The sequence below is a fragment of the Passer montanus genome, unplaced genomic scaffold (assembly GCF_014805655.1).
Source record: "Passer montanus isolate IOZ18808 unplaced genomic scaffold, ASM1480565v1 scaffold25, whole genome shotgun sequence".
NCBI lineage: Eukaryota > Metazoa > Chordata > Aves > Passeriformes > Passeridae > Passer > Passer montanus.
In genome coordinates, this window is record NW_024367149.1 from 10,305,443 (window position 1) to 10,321,476 (window position 16,034).

A 16,034-nucleotide genomic window follows, 5' to 3' on the forward strand; every position below is an offset into this window, starting at 1 on the left:
AGTATTCCTTGTGGTTTATTCTCATTACGTGACATGTCAGGTTATGCTGATTTGGGTTAAAAACAGGATTTCTTTACAAAGCTCTCTGTGCACTGGGCTTAATGTGGGTTAAAAAGAGCCTAAACCCCACAAATTGTGCTTTCATAAATCCACTTAGGAATCTCATTCTTGGGAATTCCCTTAAAAATACGGTTTGTGGGTATATTAGTGACAGGTTGAAAGTTTCACCTGAAAAACAAAAAAAACAAAGCCCACACTTTTAGAAAAAAAAAATACACTGAAGTTTCTATGGTGTGGGTTTCTCCCTCAGTTAGTGCCAGTTTTCATTAGAAGGTGAAGAGAATGCTTAAAATTGGTCAAATAGCATGAAGATTTTGTTGACATGTTTTCTGTCTGTGTGTACATACTTTTCCTGAAAGGAACATCCAGTGAAATCCTGGTTGTCCAAAAGACTTTGGTCAAACAGCTTTGAAAGATACTGAATTTATTGCACTGAAACACAACTGACCCAAAATAAGAGCCTTTTAAGGGCTTTAGTAGTATGAAGAATTCACTCTTTGGACACTCAGTAGCAGTAAAACACACACACACCAATTTATTTTCAGGAGAAAAAAAGGTCTTTATTTCACTATGGTTGGTTGCAAGAGAGAAAAGAAAAAAAATCAGAATAAGCAGAACAATTATTTATTTTTCTAACCTCAGGGGACCCCAACATCCACCCTCCTTTTTTTGTGATATGTCATCTACAGTTCTATTTTTTACATACCCATATTTCTACTGCTGAACACCACTTGACCAAATTTTGCAACTTGACTAAAATTTAAAGAAATAATTGTTTCAATTAACACAATTTCACGGGCTACACCAGCCTAAGATTTTGGGCTCTTTGGGTTTTAATAGGATGGGAAAAAAGGCAGTTTGTGTGGTTGGGGATATTTAAGTTGATTTCCAAACTGCCACATGGACAGACCCCCAGGTGTAATCTATCCATGCTAAAGCTCTTATACATTTCAATGGAATAAATATCTGCATATTTATTATGAACAACTCTCTCTGCAGCTCTCTGTAACACTCTAAATGATACAGACACAACATCAGTGCAAATTGCAACAGTCTGCACGTTTCACAGATGATGTAACTCAGTAACAAACCCTCTGCTCCCAGAAACAGAGCAGCCCCAAAGTTCCACCTCTGAGGTAAACTTGTCCACGTGAGGAACTCTCACATTTTATCATCTTCGTTCACCGTGCATTTAATATTCCATTCTGACGAGGGGTGATCAGTAAATCCTCAGCAATTCCAGTGGACCACTGGGCCCAGCTGTAAAAACAAGCTGCACCTGTGGATTTGTGCCACTCCCTGCCAGAGTGAGGGATTTTAGGGATAGGTCTGCATTTTCCTGAAGGTTGCATTGGTGATGCTGAGCCGGGTCAGCCTGGCCCCGTAATAATCGATGATGTAACTGGAGCCGTCGGAGGGGCCAACGATCTGCAACAGGAAAAAAGAACCAAGACTTTTCAATGTGAAGTGAAATATATACTTTGTGCTAATGTCTCAATTACTGCTAATTTTCCCATCATAAAATTAGTCATGCTTAATTAGTCAAACAGAAACTAGATTTATTTTGAAGTTATGCTGCAGTTTAACTGTTTTAGCGAGCGCTGTCTCAGAAGGAACATTTCCCCTGGGCTTCTAATCAACCAAATTACACAGCCAGGCACTGGGACTCGGCTAATCCAAGGAGGATTTGAGGCACAAAACCAGCCTAACAAATGAGTGGGCTCCAAACCACTTTTCCTGAACACAGGAGGGTCGGCAGCAGAGAATTAGGCTGATGACAAGTGTCTTTGAAATACTGAACAGGTAAGGAATGAAGAGGAGGAGGAAAGATCATGGAGTTTTTGTTCTGGAAGTGCTAAATTGATGTGGAGTCACCAGGGAGATCAACAAGGAGAGATGAAAGATACTCTCAACTGGATCTGTTAAGTGCTCTGAGGCAGGATCACCACAAGAGCAGAGAAAGGAGTTTGAGAATGCACACAAAAGACAGATCCAAAGTGCACACTTTTAAAATATTTTCCTACAAACCCACAGAAACAACTCCCATACCCACAATGGATTTTGAGTTATCACAGCCGATTTGTAATTCATGCTAAATGGCTGCACTGCTGAATAAAACAATTTGGCAATTTCATGATGTCACAAGATGCCACCCCAGCTGGGGATTTAACCCTCGTGAATCCCTCAGCCACAGCTCTCTGCTGATGAGGGACTTGAAGCTGCAGGAGAGGTGGAAAATGGAAGTGGCAGTGTCTTCTTTCATCAGCATAAAGCACAGGCAAACACAGAACTTGAGGGTTCTGGGAGCAGCAGGACATCCCACGCTGAGTCCAACACTCTGTCTCACATGAAGAGGTTCTGACCACCTGAATTTATGGTGCTATGGCTTCCAAGCTATTCATTGTCAGTATTTAGAGATGGCTAATCTAAGTTTTAATTGCAACAGCAAATATATTGATATTTTGTGTCTATATTCTACAGCACCAATCTACAAACAGAGACAAAATAAATGCCTTGATTGTTCAATATCCAGTGGTTCTTAAGGCCAAAATGCTGACAAACTGTTAGTAATCAAATCAAAGCTTTAAAAAACACAGATCTGTATCTTGTTTTGAAAGCCCTGACTTACCTGCATTGAAATAAGAATGAAATCAATTAGGCTCCCAATTCCACAAAACCCTACAGTGCAGAACTTTAACAAACCTAAAAAAGAAAAGTAAAATTTAATGTAGCTTTAAGCAATCCCTGGAATTTCATCACTGGTGGCAATTACATCCAAACTCTCCCCTCACCCCACAAAATGTATGTGTTTATATATACATCTATCCAGAAGCAGACCTAAAGTTAAACTTCTTTAATTATTAGGGAAAAAATAAACCACATACTCATATTTCTACATCCTGAACACACTTTAAAGATTTTAAATATTAACAATTTTTTTTAACATCTAAATATTCTTAAACAAGGAAAGGCAATTGTTGATAATCAGGTTACTGAAATATTCCTTTCACTGAGGCACAGACAAAAAAATCCCAATTTAAGCTGAAAAATTTACTTCTGAATAGAAAGAGACTTTCTACCACCTCATGAGTTGCAGCACATACTGATTTGATTTTCAGAACATGCAACTTTGGAAAACAATCCTTTGTATAATTTTTTCTATTTTTGCTGAAATATGAATTTCTTTTGAATATATATTAAAAATATATAAACACTTTTTAACTGGTATTCAAAAACGTTTGGTTTTATACAAATAAATGAAAGATTACTGGAAAATATGTGGGAATAGCAACCGACAGATGAATGTTTTATTGGAAGTTGTCCTGCAAGGCAGACTTCATTTGGAAAATGCCTTCAGAAAAAAGAGGCTGCCTTAATTTTATTTATTTTTCATATTGATAGTTTCCTGTACAATGAATGTAATCCAGAGAGAACTATATATTTATGAGTATTATTCCAGGGGAAGATCTAGATTAATCCCCTCTCTCCAAAGCAGCAGCGTGTCCCACAAAGCAGCTCCTCTCCCCCAGGGTGTTCATGGGGCTGCACAGGGGGCAGAGGAGGGGAGGAGCTGCATCCCCTGCAGGAAGAGCATCCCAGAGCCTGGATTTGTCTGCCATGGAAGAGAAGTCCATGTGCATCCTCCCATGTGAGGCCTGGCACAGGTGCCCAGAGAAGCTGTGGCTGGATCCCTGGAAGGGTCCAGGTTGGATGGAGCTCTGCACAAGCTGATCCAGGGAAGGTGTCCCTGTCCCTGGAACGTGCCACCTGGGATTTCAGGAACCCAGCAGATTTCTTACCACTGCTGCAGCTCCACTCCACTTAAGGAATGGATGGAGGAGAACTGTTTCTGAACCTGGCATTTATTTCTGGAGTGCAGGGTAAAGTTGGCTTTTTTTCTTCCTCTTCCCTTCACTCCCTACAAGCAGATCACACTGAGAAAATAAACTGCTCTAAAGCAGAGAGGGAAAAAATAGTGTTGTTCTACAGTAATAACTCCTGGTTTGGTTCACAGTGTGTGGGAGAGGAAGAGGTTGCCTTCCTGATTTCTTTATACTCAATAGCTTGTTTGTATTTGTGTGCTCTTTAAACAAAAGAGAAGGGAAAAAAATAAACCAAAGAGCATTTACAGTCTTCGTTACACTTGCAAAAAAGATTTCAATGCCATTAACCTTTCTTAACCATTTTTTGCTGAGGCACAGATGACCTAAGAAATCCCTAATCACCCACTGTAAAGGAACCCATTGGGTTGATCTTTATTCTTTTCTGCTCTTACCTATTTGCTTTTCAAAAGACTGAAAATCTGGCTTTGGAAGAGTTTAATTTTAAATATTAACTCTGGCTACTGGCTACAGTATAATCCAGTAGGGTTAAAGCATTAGCCATAAAGAACTCCTACAAAAGAATTAAGGATTTATTAATCTATATTAACACAATATATTAAAAATAATGACTGCAAATTATTTTTCCAAATCCAATGGTACAAATAAATAATGCACCTTATTGACTGCTTTAAAAAATGTATCTTTTCATTTACACAGATGGACAAAGTGCTAATTATAGAATCCCAGGAATAAAAAGACATGGGTGTTAATCAAGATTATAAAAAAGGACAGATAATGTCATTAAAAAGAGTTGGCATTTAATGGGCAGAAACTCAAAATTTCTGGCTGAAGTGACAGCAACATATACAGCTTTTTCCACATCATTGCTCCATCCTATCTATACTTAAATTCACTCCCTTTGTCCAGCTCAGAAACAAGGCCAGTGAGGGCAGTTCTGTCATAATAAGGTATTTCCACTACTTAAAAGCCAGTGGCACCATCATCCTGGGAATGAGGTCCTAAAAACCAGAGAGAGGTTTTACTAGAAATCCCAGCTTCTGCAGAATTGTTATTAATACATGAGTTATCTTGAAGGTGTGCATTTGCCAGAATAAATTCCATCTCCCAAAACACCAGGTTTACTGTAAAATCTGTCCACTTTTTTCCTGGTGAAGTCAAGTCTCATTTAAGGGTGGCAAAGCCACTTCTGCTCCAGTGCCTCACAAAAATGCTGTGATAAAACATCAATACAAAGCAAAACTTTGAGTAGCAATAACCACATTTGCTTATTAGGATTTTATCTGCTGGACACCACATCTCCATTTGTCACCACTCCAACAGAAGAGCAGGCTGAGGATAATGCAGCACTTTGTCTCACTTGACCATGAAGTAAGGATTCTAGTTTTAAATATTAAAACTGTGACTGTCAGCCTTCATTGCTCAAAATATGAGTATACACATACAAGTCAGTCATAAGAATGAGACTTACCTCAAAGAAAAAAAATAAGGAATAAACTTACCTAATGCAGGATATCCTAGATAAAATCTATCTGCTCCCAACCATCCAAGAAATAAGGACAGAGCCACTGCTACTTTGTAGGAGTATCCATTTCTGCCAAAAGAAACAAGCAATGTAGATAATGACTGCAAAATATATCCACTCATACTTTTGACTGTTAAAGTAGTGACTCATTTTCCTGCTGCTCTGGTTAAAAAAAAAAAAAAAAAAACAAACCAAAAACAACAGACTTGTTATTTATCTTCAATTAACAGCCATGGAATTGATAATGTTAAGCTTTCAAACTGGGAAAGCATCCTCCATAAAGGAACCTCAGCTGCTGCAACTCAACTGTACTCTTGCAGAATACAGATTATTCTGAAACTAAATGATGATTTCTTGTCAAGACATAATTCAGTTGCTGATCCGTCCCCAGCCTCACAGAGCAGCTCCTAACAGTTCAGCCCCACTGAGACAAGCCCAGGAAGGCAGGAGGTGTGTGAATCCTGTCTGCAGGCATTAGTCTCACACGCAGCCAAATGGAGAGGAACAGGACAGGCAGGTGAGATGTCAGCAGAGACAGTAATTGCCACGAGATCTGAAGGAGAAATGAACCATGGCCACCGGCTGAAGAAGCTGCAGGAAGGATTCAACAAAAAGAGTAAGTCTTGGATTCACTCATTACACTGTAAATGGCACAAAGTCACAATGAAAAGAACTGTTGACAGCACAAAGATGCACGGGGGGCAGAGAGGCACTCTCAAGTTAAGCTTCCCATGGTTAGTCATACAAAATAAACAGATAGAACAGACTTTTTCAGACTTATCCTAATTGGAACCATTCTTGCCAACAGCTGGAGCGATGCAGCCACCAAACCACCTGTTAGGGCAGTCCCTGCTGGAGAACCTTGCACTAATAAGGGAGCTAAAAACATATCACACTCAGTGCTGGAACTGCTGCCTCGGTGAACAGAGAGCTCCTGAGCAGCAAACCCAAATGTAATTAGAACTGAAAAATATTCAGTAATTCACTGTTTTGATACGTGCACCACTACGTGCCAGCAATTATTTAATAGGCCCAAATTAAACTCTTGGTTGACAGTTGAATAAAACAGTCTCAAAAAGACAGTAGCTGACAAAAGTCCAAGCACTTTTATTAAGCATTTTCAATGCCAAGTAGAGACATACCTTTTTTGCTTATTATCTAAATTTGCTGACTTTAAAACCTAATGGCAACATTAAGTGATTAAACCATGACTTTTACCTCAGTATTTGTTACTTGGTGTTTATTAGCAACCCAGAACACACAGGGCATTCCTGGAACCTAATGTAACGTAAATTATCATCTTTAGAACTGTCTTGTTTCCACTGTAAAGAACACTAATGGGTTCATTTAAAACTTGTTGGAAATTGTTTATCAACTACAAAGTGTCAACAGCCCTCCAAGGACACTAAAGCATAAAAAGAGTTGTTACATAAAAAATGGGAACACGGTTTAATTTTGCTCCTGATCACAGCTAGTAATAAACTGAGCCCTTGCCTGTGCACTGAGATGCTTCTGAAAGCACAACAGTTTCTGCAACCTCATCAACATCAAACTGACGGGCAGAAGAAATCCAGTATGAAGGGGAAGCATGAGAGCACTGTAACAAACAAGGCTGCATCCACTCTGGTGTTTCCTTTGCCTTACTCCTTCAGCCAAAAACATGCACAAAGAGTAAACCAGTGAGTAGGAAAATGACACATCCTGGGCATCTGAAGGAATTTCTACAATTGGGTAAAAAGACGCAATTTCTTGTCCGTTCCTCTTTTGATTTTCTCTTGCTTCTCAGCCTCATCCAACCTTTATTTTTTCTGCATGCATTTCTTCCAGCTGCCACGTTGAAAACTTTTCCTCCCAGCTCTTCCACAGCAGTTGACAAGAGCAGGTGCTGCTGTAGGTTGCTCTTTCAGGGTCTCTTGGCCCTGATCAAAGACCTGTCCACTCAGAACTCTGTGAATTTCACAAAGAATCATCCCGTGGCCTCCTTCCCTGGAATGGCAACACTTGAACAACGGACATTTCAACTCTGCAGCAGCAGGGCCTGCACATATTAAGTAAAATATATGATAATGCCAACCTGGGGGATTCTAGAATTTGGCCAAAAAATAAGATCTTCCTCCAAAACATCAGATTAAAGCCAAACCTAAGCAATCTTGACTCCCAGTACTTCTTTGTTGGAGCAACCTTACAAGCTTTTCCTTGAATTATTACTAGGGTACCTAAACTTTTAATACATCCACTCACACAAACATGGAACATCTCCTGGTCTTGCTCTAAAATAAATGGACCCCACAATTTACACAAAACTAAATTACAGTTTTGGCTAAGGACAACTTGCTGATGAGTCCTTCACAAAAGCTGGGGATAGAGATTCACCTGCTGTCCCTGTGCTGGGACAATCCTGCCATGGGAAGATGCCTTCTCAAACTAATTTTCTGGCTAAATGATGTGCAGTTATTTCTACAGTTACAGTTCCTACCAAAACTCAGTACGATGCTGAAAAATCTCCAAAAGCCAGTAGAAAAGGCAGGGCAATTGTTGTAATAGTAAGCTGGAGATTCCTGCTTCAAACAATATTTCTAACACTTAGGTAACATTCAAAGTGCCTCATAAAAGGTCTGTCAGTGACTAGACCACTTTTTAAATAAGTGTACAGATGAAGGATGGTGACATTAATCTTGCTGCCATTTTTTACTGGTTTTAGGACATTATGAAGGACATCCTTGTATAACTCTATCTATGTTCACAGTTGTATTTTATTGGAATTTTCAGTCCAAAATGGGTTCTCTTCTCTTTCTGCCATACCAGCAGTTGTGAGACTGGAAAAGTCACAACAAGTTCTATTGGCAGTGTAACCATTGATTATTCATTATAAATAACAGTCATGATAAGTAATAAATACTGTAAGAAGGAAGATATTTCTCTGCCTACAGACCTGGATTTTAATAAATAAACATAAAGAAAAGCTACCTTTAAAAAATGTTTCTAGAAAATATACTAAACCAAAAATATAAGCACGCAAAAAACCTCCAAACATAGGAATTACCATTTAATCTAAAGAGGAGGCAATTTCACTAAACTAGTATAGCTCATCTTCTCCTCAACCCCCATCACAGATGGGACTGAAACACAATTGTTTCTGGACAAAAATGTGACTGACGTCTACTTTGCTGGCATTTAAATCTGATTAGATGTAATAATATGTTTTCTTCAGTTTGCTGAGCTTTGACTGCTGAGAAGACTAAATACAGAGAAAATATTTATGAAACTAGGAGGCAGAGCTGTACTTCTGAGTTAGGCAAATTACTGAGCAGCAAGTAGCACATCAGAGTTATCTGCCCACTAGAGTGATAGGGAGATATCCAGTATTACTGGAGTTTTAATTCCCAAAGATTCCAGTAGGAGAAAAAAGAAAGGTTCCAGCATGAATCCCAGAAAAATAGGAAACAAATGGTAGTGACAGGTGCTGGCTGATCATTAGCACTGGCCAGTTGGAATGTTTATTGGTATCCAGAGCTCTCCATCACTCACAATGTGCTTTACAAAAAGAAGGTCCATCATTCATGTACCAGAAACAGGCTCTTAAAAGACACGGTGGAATGGATTAAAGACAAAAGTTGTTTCAAAATAGACAACAGTTTCTGGTATAGATTTTGGGGAGAACTGCAGAGATCCTGAAGCTCCCCTAAAATTCATGCATCACAGAACTTCAGCTGCAGCTACAGGCACACTTTAAACTGGCATGAAGCAGTGAGCAGCACAGCCCTGTCCAGCCCTCCTTTGTCCTCTCTGTTTTATCCTTGAGTCACCCTCATCCCTGTGCTGGCAGGAGCACTCAAAGCCACTGTACTGTGACTCGAACTGGGGAACTGATCCAAGGCAGCTCAGACCCAGGGCAGCTCCCTGGTGTCCTGGGGTCTGTCAGGGAAGGGGATGGAGGGTGTCCCCACAAGCTCCTTCCAGCAACTGTGCTGATTTTAAGCACACGTGAAACGTGGCCTCAGCATTTGGAGCAAAATTTTGGCAAGCTGAAGTAAGAAGTAAAGCAAAGGTAAAAGAATAAAGTAAAGCAAAGACACAGACATAACTAAACAACAAAGAATATGTACAGGCAGACAGATTTCCCTATGAAAATGCACATTCCCTGTGCACATTTAGAGCATCCTGGTCTAGAGGAAGGTGTCCCACACCATGGCAGGGGGATGGAATGAGATGGGCCTTAAGGTCCCTCCCAACCCAACCCTTGCCATGACCCTGTGTTGCACTACCCTTGTAGTGTTTATTAGAGGATTAACTACTGGGCAAAATGTGCATGGTTCTGTCTCACTTGTATTTTCCTTCTGCCAACACATGATACAATTTTGGACAAACTTCAGTTTTTCAGAACCAAAGAGTACTCACACATTGCGACACTCAATGGGCTTGTAAAATCCAACTTCATGTCCCGTAAAGACTTTCTCTATGCCAAGGTGATCTTTGCAAGTAATATTTGGTGCTGGCAGGCATTGAACTGAGGACAAGAAATGATTTGATATTAAGCAGTAACTAACACTCAGAGCAGTTTTCTGGCTACACACAAGTGAAACAAATTAAGTTCTACTGTGCAACAGTCTTGATACAAAGCACAGTTCACACACAATTACTTGTTTAAAGTATTTTTTTAATCCAGTCCTACCACTAACTTGTAGTTTTTCTTTGCTACATTTTAAGCAAAATATACAAACGTAATTGCTGCCCCAATTCTGTGGTAATTTCCACTCTGGCTTCAATATGAGTCAATGAGAAATCTGAAGCTGACATACAGAAAACATTTTCACATGAGAACAGTCAAATGCTGGAACCAGTTGTCCGGAGAAGTCATGCCATCACCATCCCTGGAGGTTTTCAAGGTCTCACTGCACAAAGCCCTGAGCAACCTGGCTGGAATTCAGTGCCAACACTGCTTGGAGCAGGAGGCTGGACTATGCAACTTCCTGAAGGCTCTTTCTACCCAAATTATTCCATTTTTCTTGACTTTTAGGGGAATCAAAGTGGAAATAACAGCAGAAAGTCACACCTGCTAAAGTTTGCAATATATTACCAGAATATTAGTTACTCTCCAATGCTGCAGTCTGTTGTTTTAAATGAAAAAAAAATCTGTTTTTACCCACTTTTTCTCAGCTTTCAGTACTTGTGAGTCCTGTTGGTTAATTCCAACAAAACTGCAAGCCAGGTTTAACATTCCTTCCAGATTTTCCAGTAATGCACACAGACAAGAGATTTTTATTTTTTTAATGCCTATCCATATTGCATAGGGCCAAAAAATTAAAAAAAAAAAATTGAGTTATGTGTGGACTTAACTGCTATAAAATCTTACATGGATTTTATACCCCATCCCTGGAAGTGTCCAGGGCCAGGTTAAACAGGGCTTGGAGCAGCCTGGGATAGTGGAAGCTGTCCCTGCCCATGGCAGAGGGTGGAATGAGATGATCTTTAAAGTCCCTTCCAACCCAAACCATTCCTGATGCCACTGATCAATGTGCCTAATCTAAGGTAATTACAAAAATAAACAGTATTTATTGTACAGTAAATTAAGAAAGGAAGTTTTTTCCATTATTAGAATAAACCCAGCACAGTTAAATTATATTAATACAGGAAAGGCCACAGTTTTCTTCTCAGTGTCACTCCAAAGACTCCAAACCTTCCACTCAATGACATCACTTTGCTGCTTTGAGTTAAATCCCTGTTTGTCTGGGTGAGGGATCACAGAAAGTGATCAGAAATTGTAGTGCTCCAAGTATGATCCAGAAATTAACTTTTTATTACTTAGGTAATACTGAAAATAAGCAATTCAAATACTGTGAGGACAGTCTAAACACTAGTGGGTGTGTGTGTGTGTGTGTGTGTGTGTGTGTAAAAATGCTACACAAAGAAACAGTGTTAATTAATTCAGCAACTTGTTCTACTCTGAAGCTTATCTCCTGCTCAAAAGTGCAGTGTATTTATACAATCACATGGTAATTAGTTAAACAACTGATAATCTTGAGTTATGATCAATCTCAAACTGTGTAGTATTTTTTCTGGTCTCTGACTGCCCATTTATAGTCAGGGACACAATGTTAAAACGATGGAAAGAACTGAAAAAGAACTTTATTTAAAGGATCCATTGTGCAAAGTATTTACATCCAGTGTCTGAAATGATTTGGAAAACCTTCACTATTCCAGAAGAAAGTCATTCAGCACTTATAGGAAGCAAAACATGAACACACATGAATTTTGTGGACTCCCCATCCCTGGCAGTGTCCCAGGCCAGGTTGGACAGGGCTTGGAGCAGCCTGGGATAGTGGAAGTTGTCCCTGCCCATGGCAGGGGTGGCACTGGGTGAGGTTCAAGGTCCCTTCCAACACAAACTCTTCTGTAATTCCATGATTTTAAATCAGGGGTGCACAAAAAGAGAACTTGCTGTGCTATCAAACACAGACCATTTATTTCAAGGCCTGGGAACATCAAAGTTAAGCACAGGTAGGAAAATAAGTAATCAAGTTATGAATTTTTCTGTTGTGCTCTGAAGTATGTCAGAACTGAACATCAAATAAATGTGCTTTCAAAACAGAGCCTCCCAAAACCTGGAGATGATGGAAGGCACTACGTTGCCTTAAGGCAAAAAAAAAAAAAACCAAACTAAAAATTAGAAGATTTTGAAGGCTGTTCTGCCACATGTCAATTCTTTTAATAATTATATGCAAAATCAGTATGACAGGGATGGTTTGTTTTAATCACAGTGGTGCAGGACAGAGCCTAAAGGGTGTAACATACACTGAAGAGATTTACCAGAAACCTCACTTACAAAAGTACCAATCACAGACAGTGCATTTATTCCTGTTTAGTAAAGCACCCAATCCACACAAGTGTTTTGGGCTTTCAGACTAATGATATTACTAATCCCATCTTTTATAAAGCTCATCAAGTAGATACACAAATGGGCAAATTGAACACTTCCTCGGAAAAAAAAACACTGTTAATCAATATATAAGTTAGAAATCCTTACCATATGCTGTGTGATTTGTGCAATTCATTGGTTCTTGTGTGCTATTGTCTATTTTAGGCTCATCACACATATATGTTCAGGTAATTGAGGAAAACAGTTCTCATATCAAACACTACAACAGGTTTAACAGTAATTTATTCCACCCTCTTTAAACCCCCAGGATTTAAGATGCACCTTGATGTTGGTGCCTACCCATCCCCCAAAAGAGGAGCAGCACATTACCATGCAGCAAATCTGCTAATCCAATTTAATACACCAATATATCGCATAAGCCCCACGTTTAATTAGTGCTGCAGTCAGCACTACCTAAAGGAACTACAATATTTATCAGTCACAGCCTCTGTATTTGGAGGCAACAAGGTAGCACACGCCTCATCTGGTCTTGTTCCCTCATTTGAATACCACAGTGCCTTGAAATTGAGGCATTTGGTTGAGGAAATTTAATATGCGGGAACACAAAAATTCAACGAACGCGTAAAAATGAGCATCTGAAAGCGCCAGGAATTTGGTGCAGGAACAAACTGAGAAGGAACTGACTTCCAGAGGTCTCAACTCCCACAGCCAAGTAAAGCAGGAGATGAAGCAAGCTTTTCCAAGATTTGCTTTCCTGACACTTTTGATCATCAAAAACTGTCAGCTGCCATCAACCAACATGTTCTGGGGAGGGCAAGAGGTGCCTCAGAGAGCCAGGAGCCTCACACCTCCTGCTCCTCTGAGCTGTGCAGGGCACAGAAACACATTATTTCCTGAAAAAATGGCAAAGTCTCCACGTCTCGCTCCTGCACACAATAAATAAGGCAGAGTGGTGGCAGAGCAGGCTCTCTCATCCCATGGCAATCTCTTTGAAGGACATCCCAAGCATGCACTGGGGCACACGCCAGAAATCACAAAATTAATTAGGTTGGAAAAGCCCTCTGAGACCATCGAGTCCAACCTGTGACTGATGCTCTCCGTGTCACCCACATCAGGGCACTGAGTGCCACAGCCAGTCCTTCCTTGGACACCTCCAGGGATCCCTGGGCAGCCCCTTCCAATGCCTAATCAGCTTTTTGGGAAAGAAATCCCCCCCTGATGTCCAATCTGAACAATCCCCTGGCGCAGCTTGAGGCCGTGTCCTCAATTCCCACACCCTGAGGAGCCCTGTCCCGCTCCTGCCAGCCGAGACCCCCTCGGGGCTGCCAACCTGAGTCTTTCCCCGATCCCCCCGCCCTGCCCGGCACCTCACGGTCCCCACCGCCCCTTCCCCTCCCCACAAGCGCTGCCTCCCCTCACACCGGGCCCACCGCCACAACAACCGCCCCCCATCCGACCCCGGCCCCGCTCAGGATATTGCCCCAGCCGCAGCTCCTCGCACTTGAGCGGCGGCTCCGAGCCCGCTGCTCCCTCCAGGGCTGCGAACCAGAAGAGAAGCAGGAGCAGCGCCTCAGCCGCGCCGCTCCGGGCGGCCATGACGGGACCGCCGCCGCCGTCAGCTGACCCGGGGAGGAGCGGAGCGGCCCCGCCGCGGGGAGAGCCCGCGCTGGCTGCGGGGAGGAACGGAGGGGAGTCCCGAGGCGTTCGTGGCTTGCTGAGGGTACGGGTTAGGCTTTTCGGAGGGCTTAAAGGGTTTTTTTGAGTGGTTGGTGGTGACCTTATTAAATATGGCGGGCGAGGCCGCGCTGAGGGCAGAGTGCGCCCTCACTCAAGATGGCGCTCGCAGGACCCGGCGCTGGGACGGGCGGGGCGGCGCCCCGAGTAAAGATGGCGGCGCCCGCCCGCCGCCGGCACCGGCCTGCGCCTGCCCGCACTTAAAATGTCGGGTGTGAGGGCCCGCGCCCCAGCGGTGTGGGGATGGATGGTGGGGACCCCTGAGGAGCCCTGAGGCGGCTCCCGCAGAGGGGCTGGGGCCGCTCCGGGTGCTGGCACCGCGGGCAGGACTCGCCCTGAACCGAGCGGCGGGGCCGGGTGAGGTGAACCCTCCCCGCTCTTCCAAACACCCACAGTATAGCATTGGCCCACCCGGCGACATCGCACCTCCGGGTGTCCCCGCTGGTGTCTAGAGTTTGCTGGGGACTTGAAAAATGTGTTGAAAAAGGCCAGCAGAAGTTAAAGGTGTGACCTGCCAAACCCAGATTGGTGCATCCCGTGTCATCCAGGTGGGCCTGGTGTGCTGACACTGCATCCAGCACACCCACAGCAGTCAGATTAAAGAAATACTTTGAAAATCTTGCCCTATTTTCACATAAAACTGTATTGTTAAAAATGCTCTTTATTTCAATTTTTAAATGGATACTGAATTCCTGGAGCAGGCAAGCTTTTCATCAGCATTTGCTCTTCACAAGGTATTTTGTGACAATTACAAACCTTTCCCTATTCTCACTAACATGACAGTTATTTATTGTTTTTCTGTTGTAGTTATTTGAGGTTTCTCTGGTTTTTGAAGGCATCAGTTTTCCACTTATGAACTGCTAAGGGATCCTGCAGTGTTTACAGGAGATGGAGAAGTCCTTTGGATTAAACACATCCAGGAAAAGCAACACTACTGTCCCAAGTTTACATCTGCTCAAGAAGCGTTTCCTGAAAAACAAGTAGGGGCCTAAAAACTAGAAAAGCAAACCTAAAAAGCTGGAAAAGCAACTCTGACATAGTACTGAGGAGAACATCATCACTACCCATCCCTTCTGGAAGCCTTTTGCGTTTCCTGGGCATTTTTTTGATGCATGGTGACTTGTCTGGAGCCTGTCAGTACCAAAGAGAGCACCAGATATTCCAAGAATCCCTGGAAACGTGGATTTAAAACGTGTGGATGGCTGACAAAGAGCTCAGCCAGCGACGTGAAATATTGCCATCTAACAGCTTTTGGGGGAGATTTTGCATAAACTGAATTGGCAGCCTGGAGTTCAGCGGGCAAAGCATGCAAATGAAAATTGATACTCCTCTCGGCGGCTGGAAGCGAAGGGGCAGGGCCGGAGCGCGCTCCGGGGTGAACTCAGCCCTCGGAGATGGAGACGGAGGTGCACTGATGGGAAAAGTGCCCGGCTCTCCTGTCTGCGGCGCGTCCCTGGCGTGGATAAATACACCACTCGCTGTTCATCACTGTCAGGAAAATTGTCACTTCTCACGAGCGCCACATTAATTAGAAGTGAGAGTTGGGGCCGGGGAGCCGAGCGCTCGGAATCCTTGGGAAGGGGGATGGAGTGGTGTGTTCTTAGCGTGTCGTGAGCTCCGGGGCGACTGCTGCCGCTCAGTGAAACCAAACGGGTGCCAGAACGAGGGGAAATCAATCTGAACTCGTGAGAAATTGATTTCCAAACCTCTTGTTGCCACGTTCAACCAACGGGGCCGTGTAAGGTCAGCAGATGGGCTTGTGAAACTGTGTAGCAGAATAAAAATTGTATTTATCGACTTTAATTTGACTATTTTATGTGTGTACGTACAATTTTAGGAAGTCAGAAAACAGACTAATGCACAGGTTTCAGAAAACACGCGCAGTTCACACAGTTAATTTCAAATACAATGGTGCCTGCTCACTATTTTGTGACTAGCAGGAGAAGGATTTTGTTTCTATTGCCATCCTGGGCAACGTTCTGTGTCTTGGAAGCCA

General features: G+C 42.4%; 1 protein-coding gene and 1 long non-coding RNA gene across 2 annotated transcripts; one reads left to right on the forward strand and one right to left on the reverse strand.

Annotated features, from left to right (window-relative positions):
* Positions 1–594: 594 nt before the first annotated feature.
* TM2D1 (TM2 domain containing 1) lies at positions 595–14,082 on the reverse strand. Its single transcript, XM_039711586.1, has 6 exons — positions 13,782–14,082; positions 12,452–12,525; positions 9,826–9,934; positions 5,405–5,496; positions 2,690–2,763; positions 595–1,488 (listed from the first exon to the last, which is right to left on the reverse strand). Exons 1-6 carry the CDS (start codon positions 13,898–13,900, stop codon positions 1,378–1,380), a joined length of 579 nt encoding a protein of 192 aa, XP_039567520.1. The 5' UTR covers positions 13,901–14,082; the 3' UTR covers positions 595–1,377.
* On the forward strand, positions 13,915–15,841 carry LOC120503255. The gene is made up of 2 exons (XR_005627697.1): positions 13,915–14,024; positions 14,846–15,841. It is a non-coding gene; the product is annotated as an uncharacterized LOC120503255 (long non-coding RNA).
* Positions 15,842–16,034: the final 193 nt, after the last annotated feature.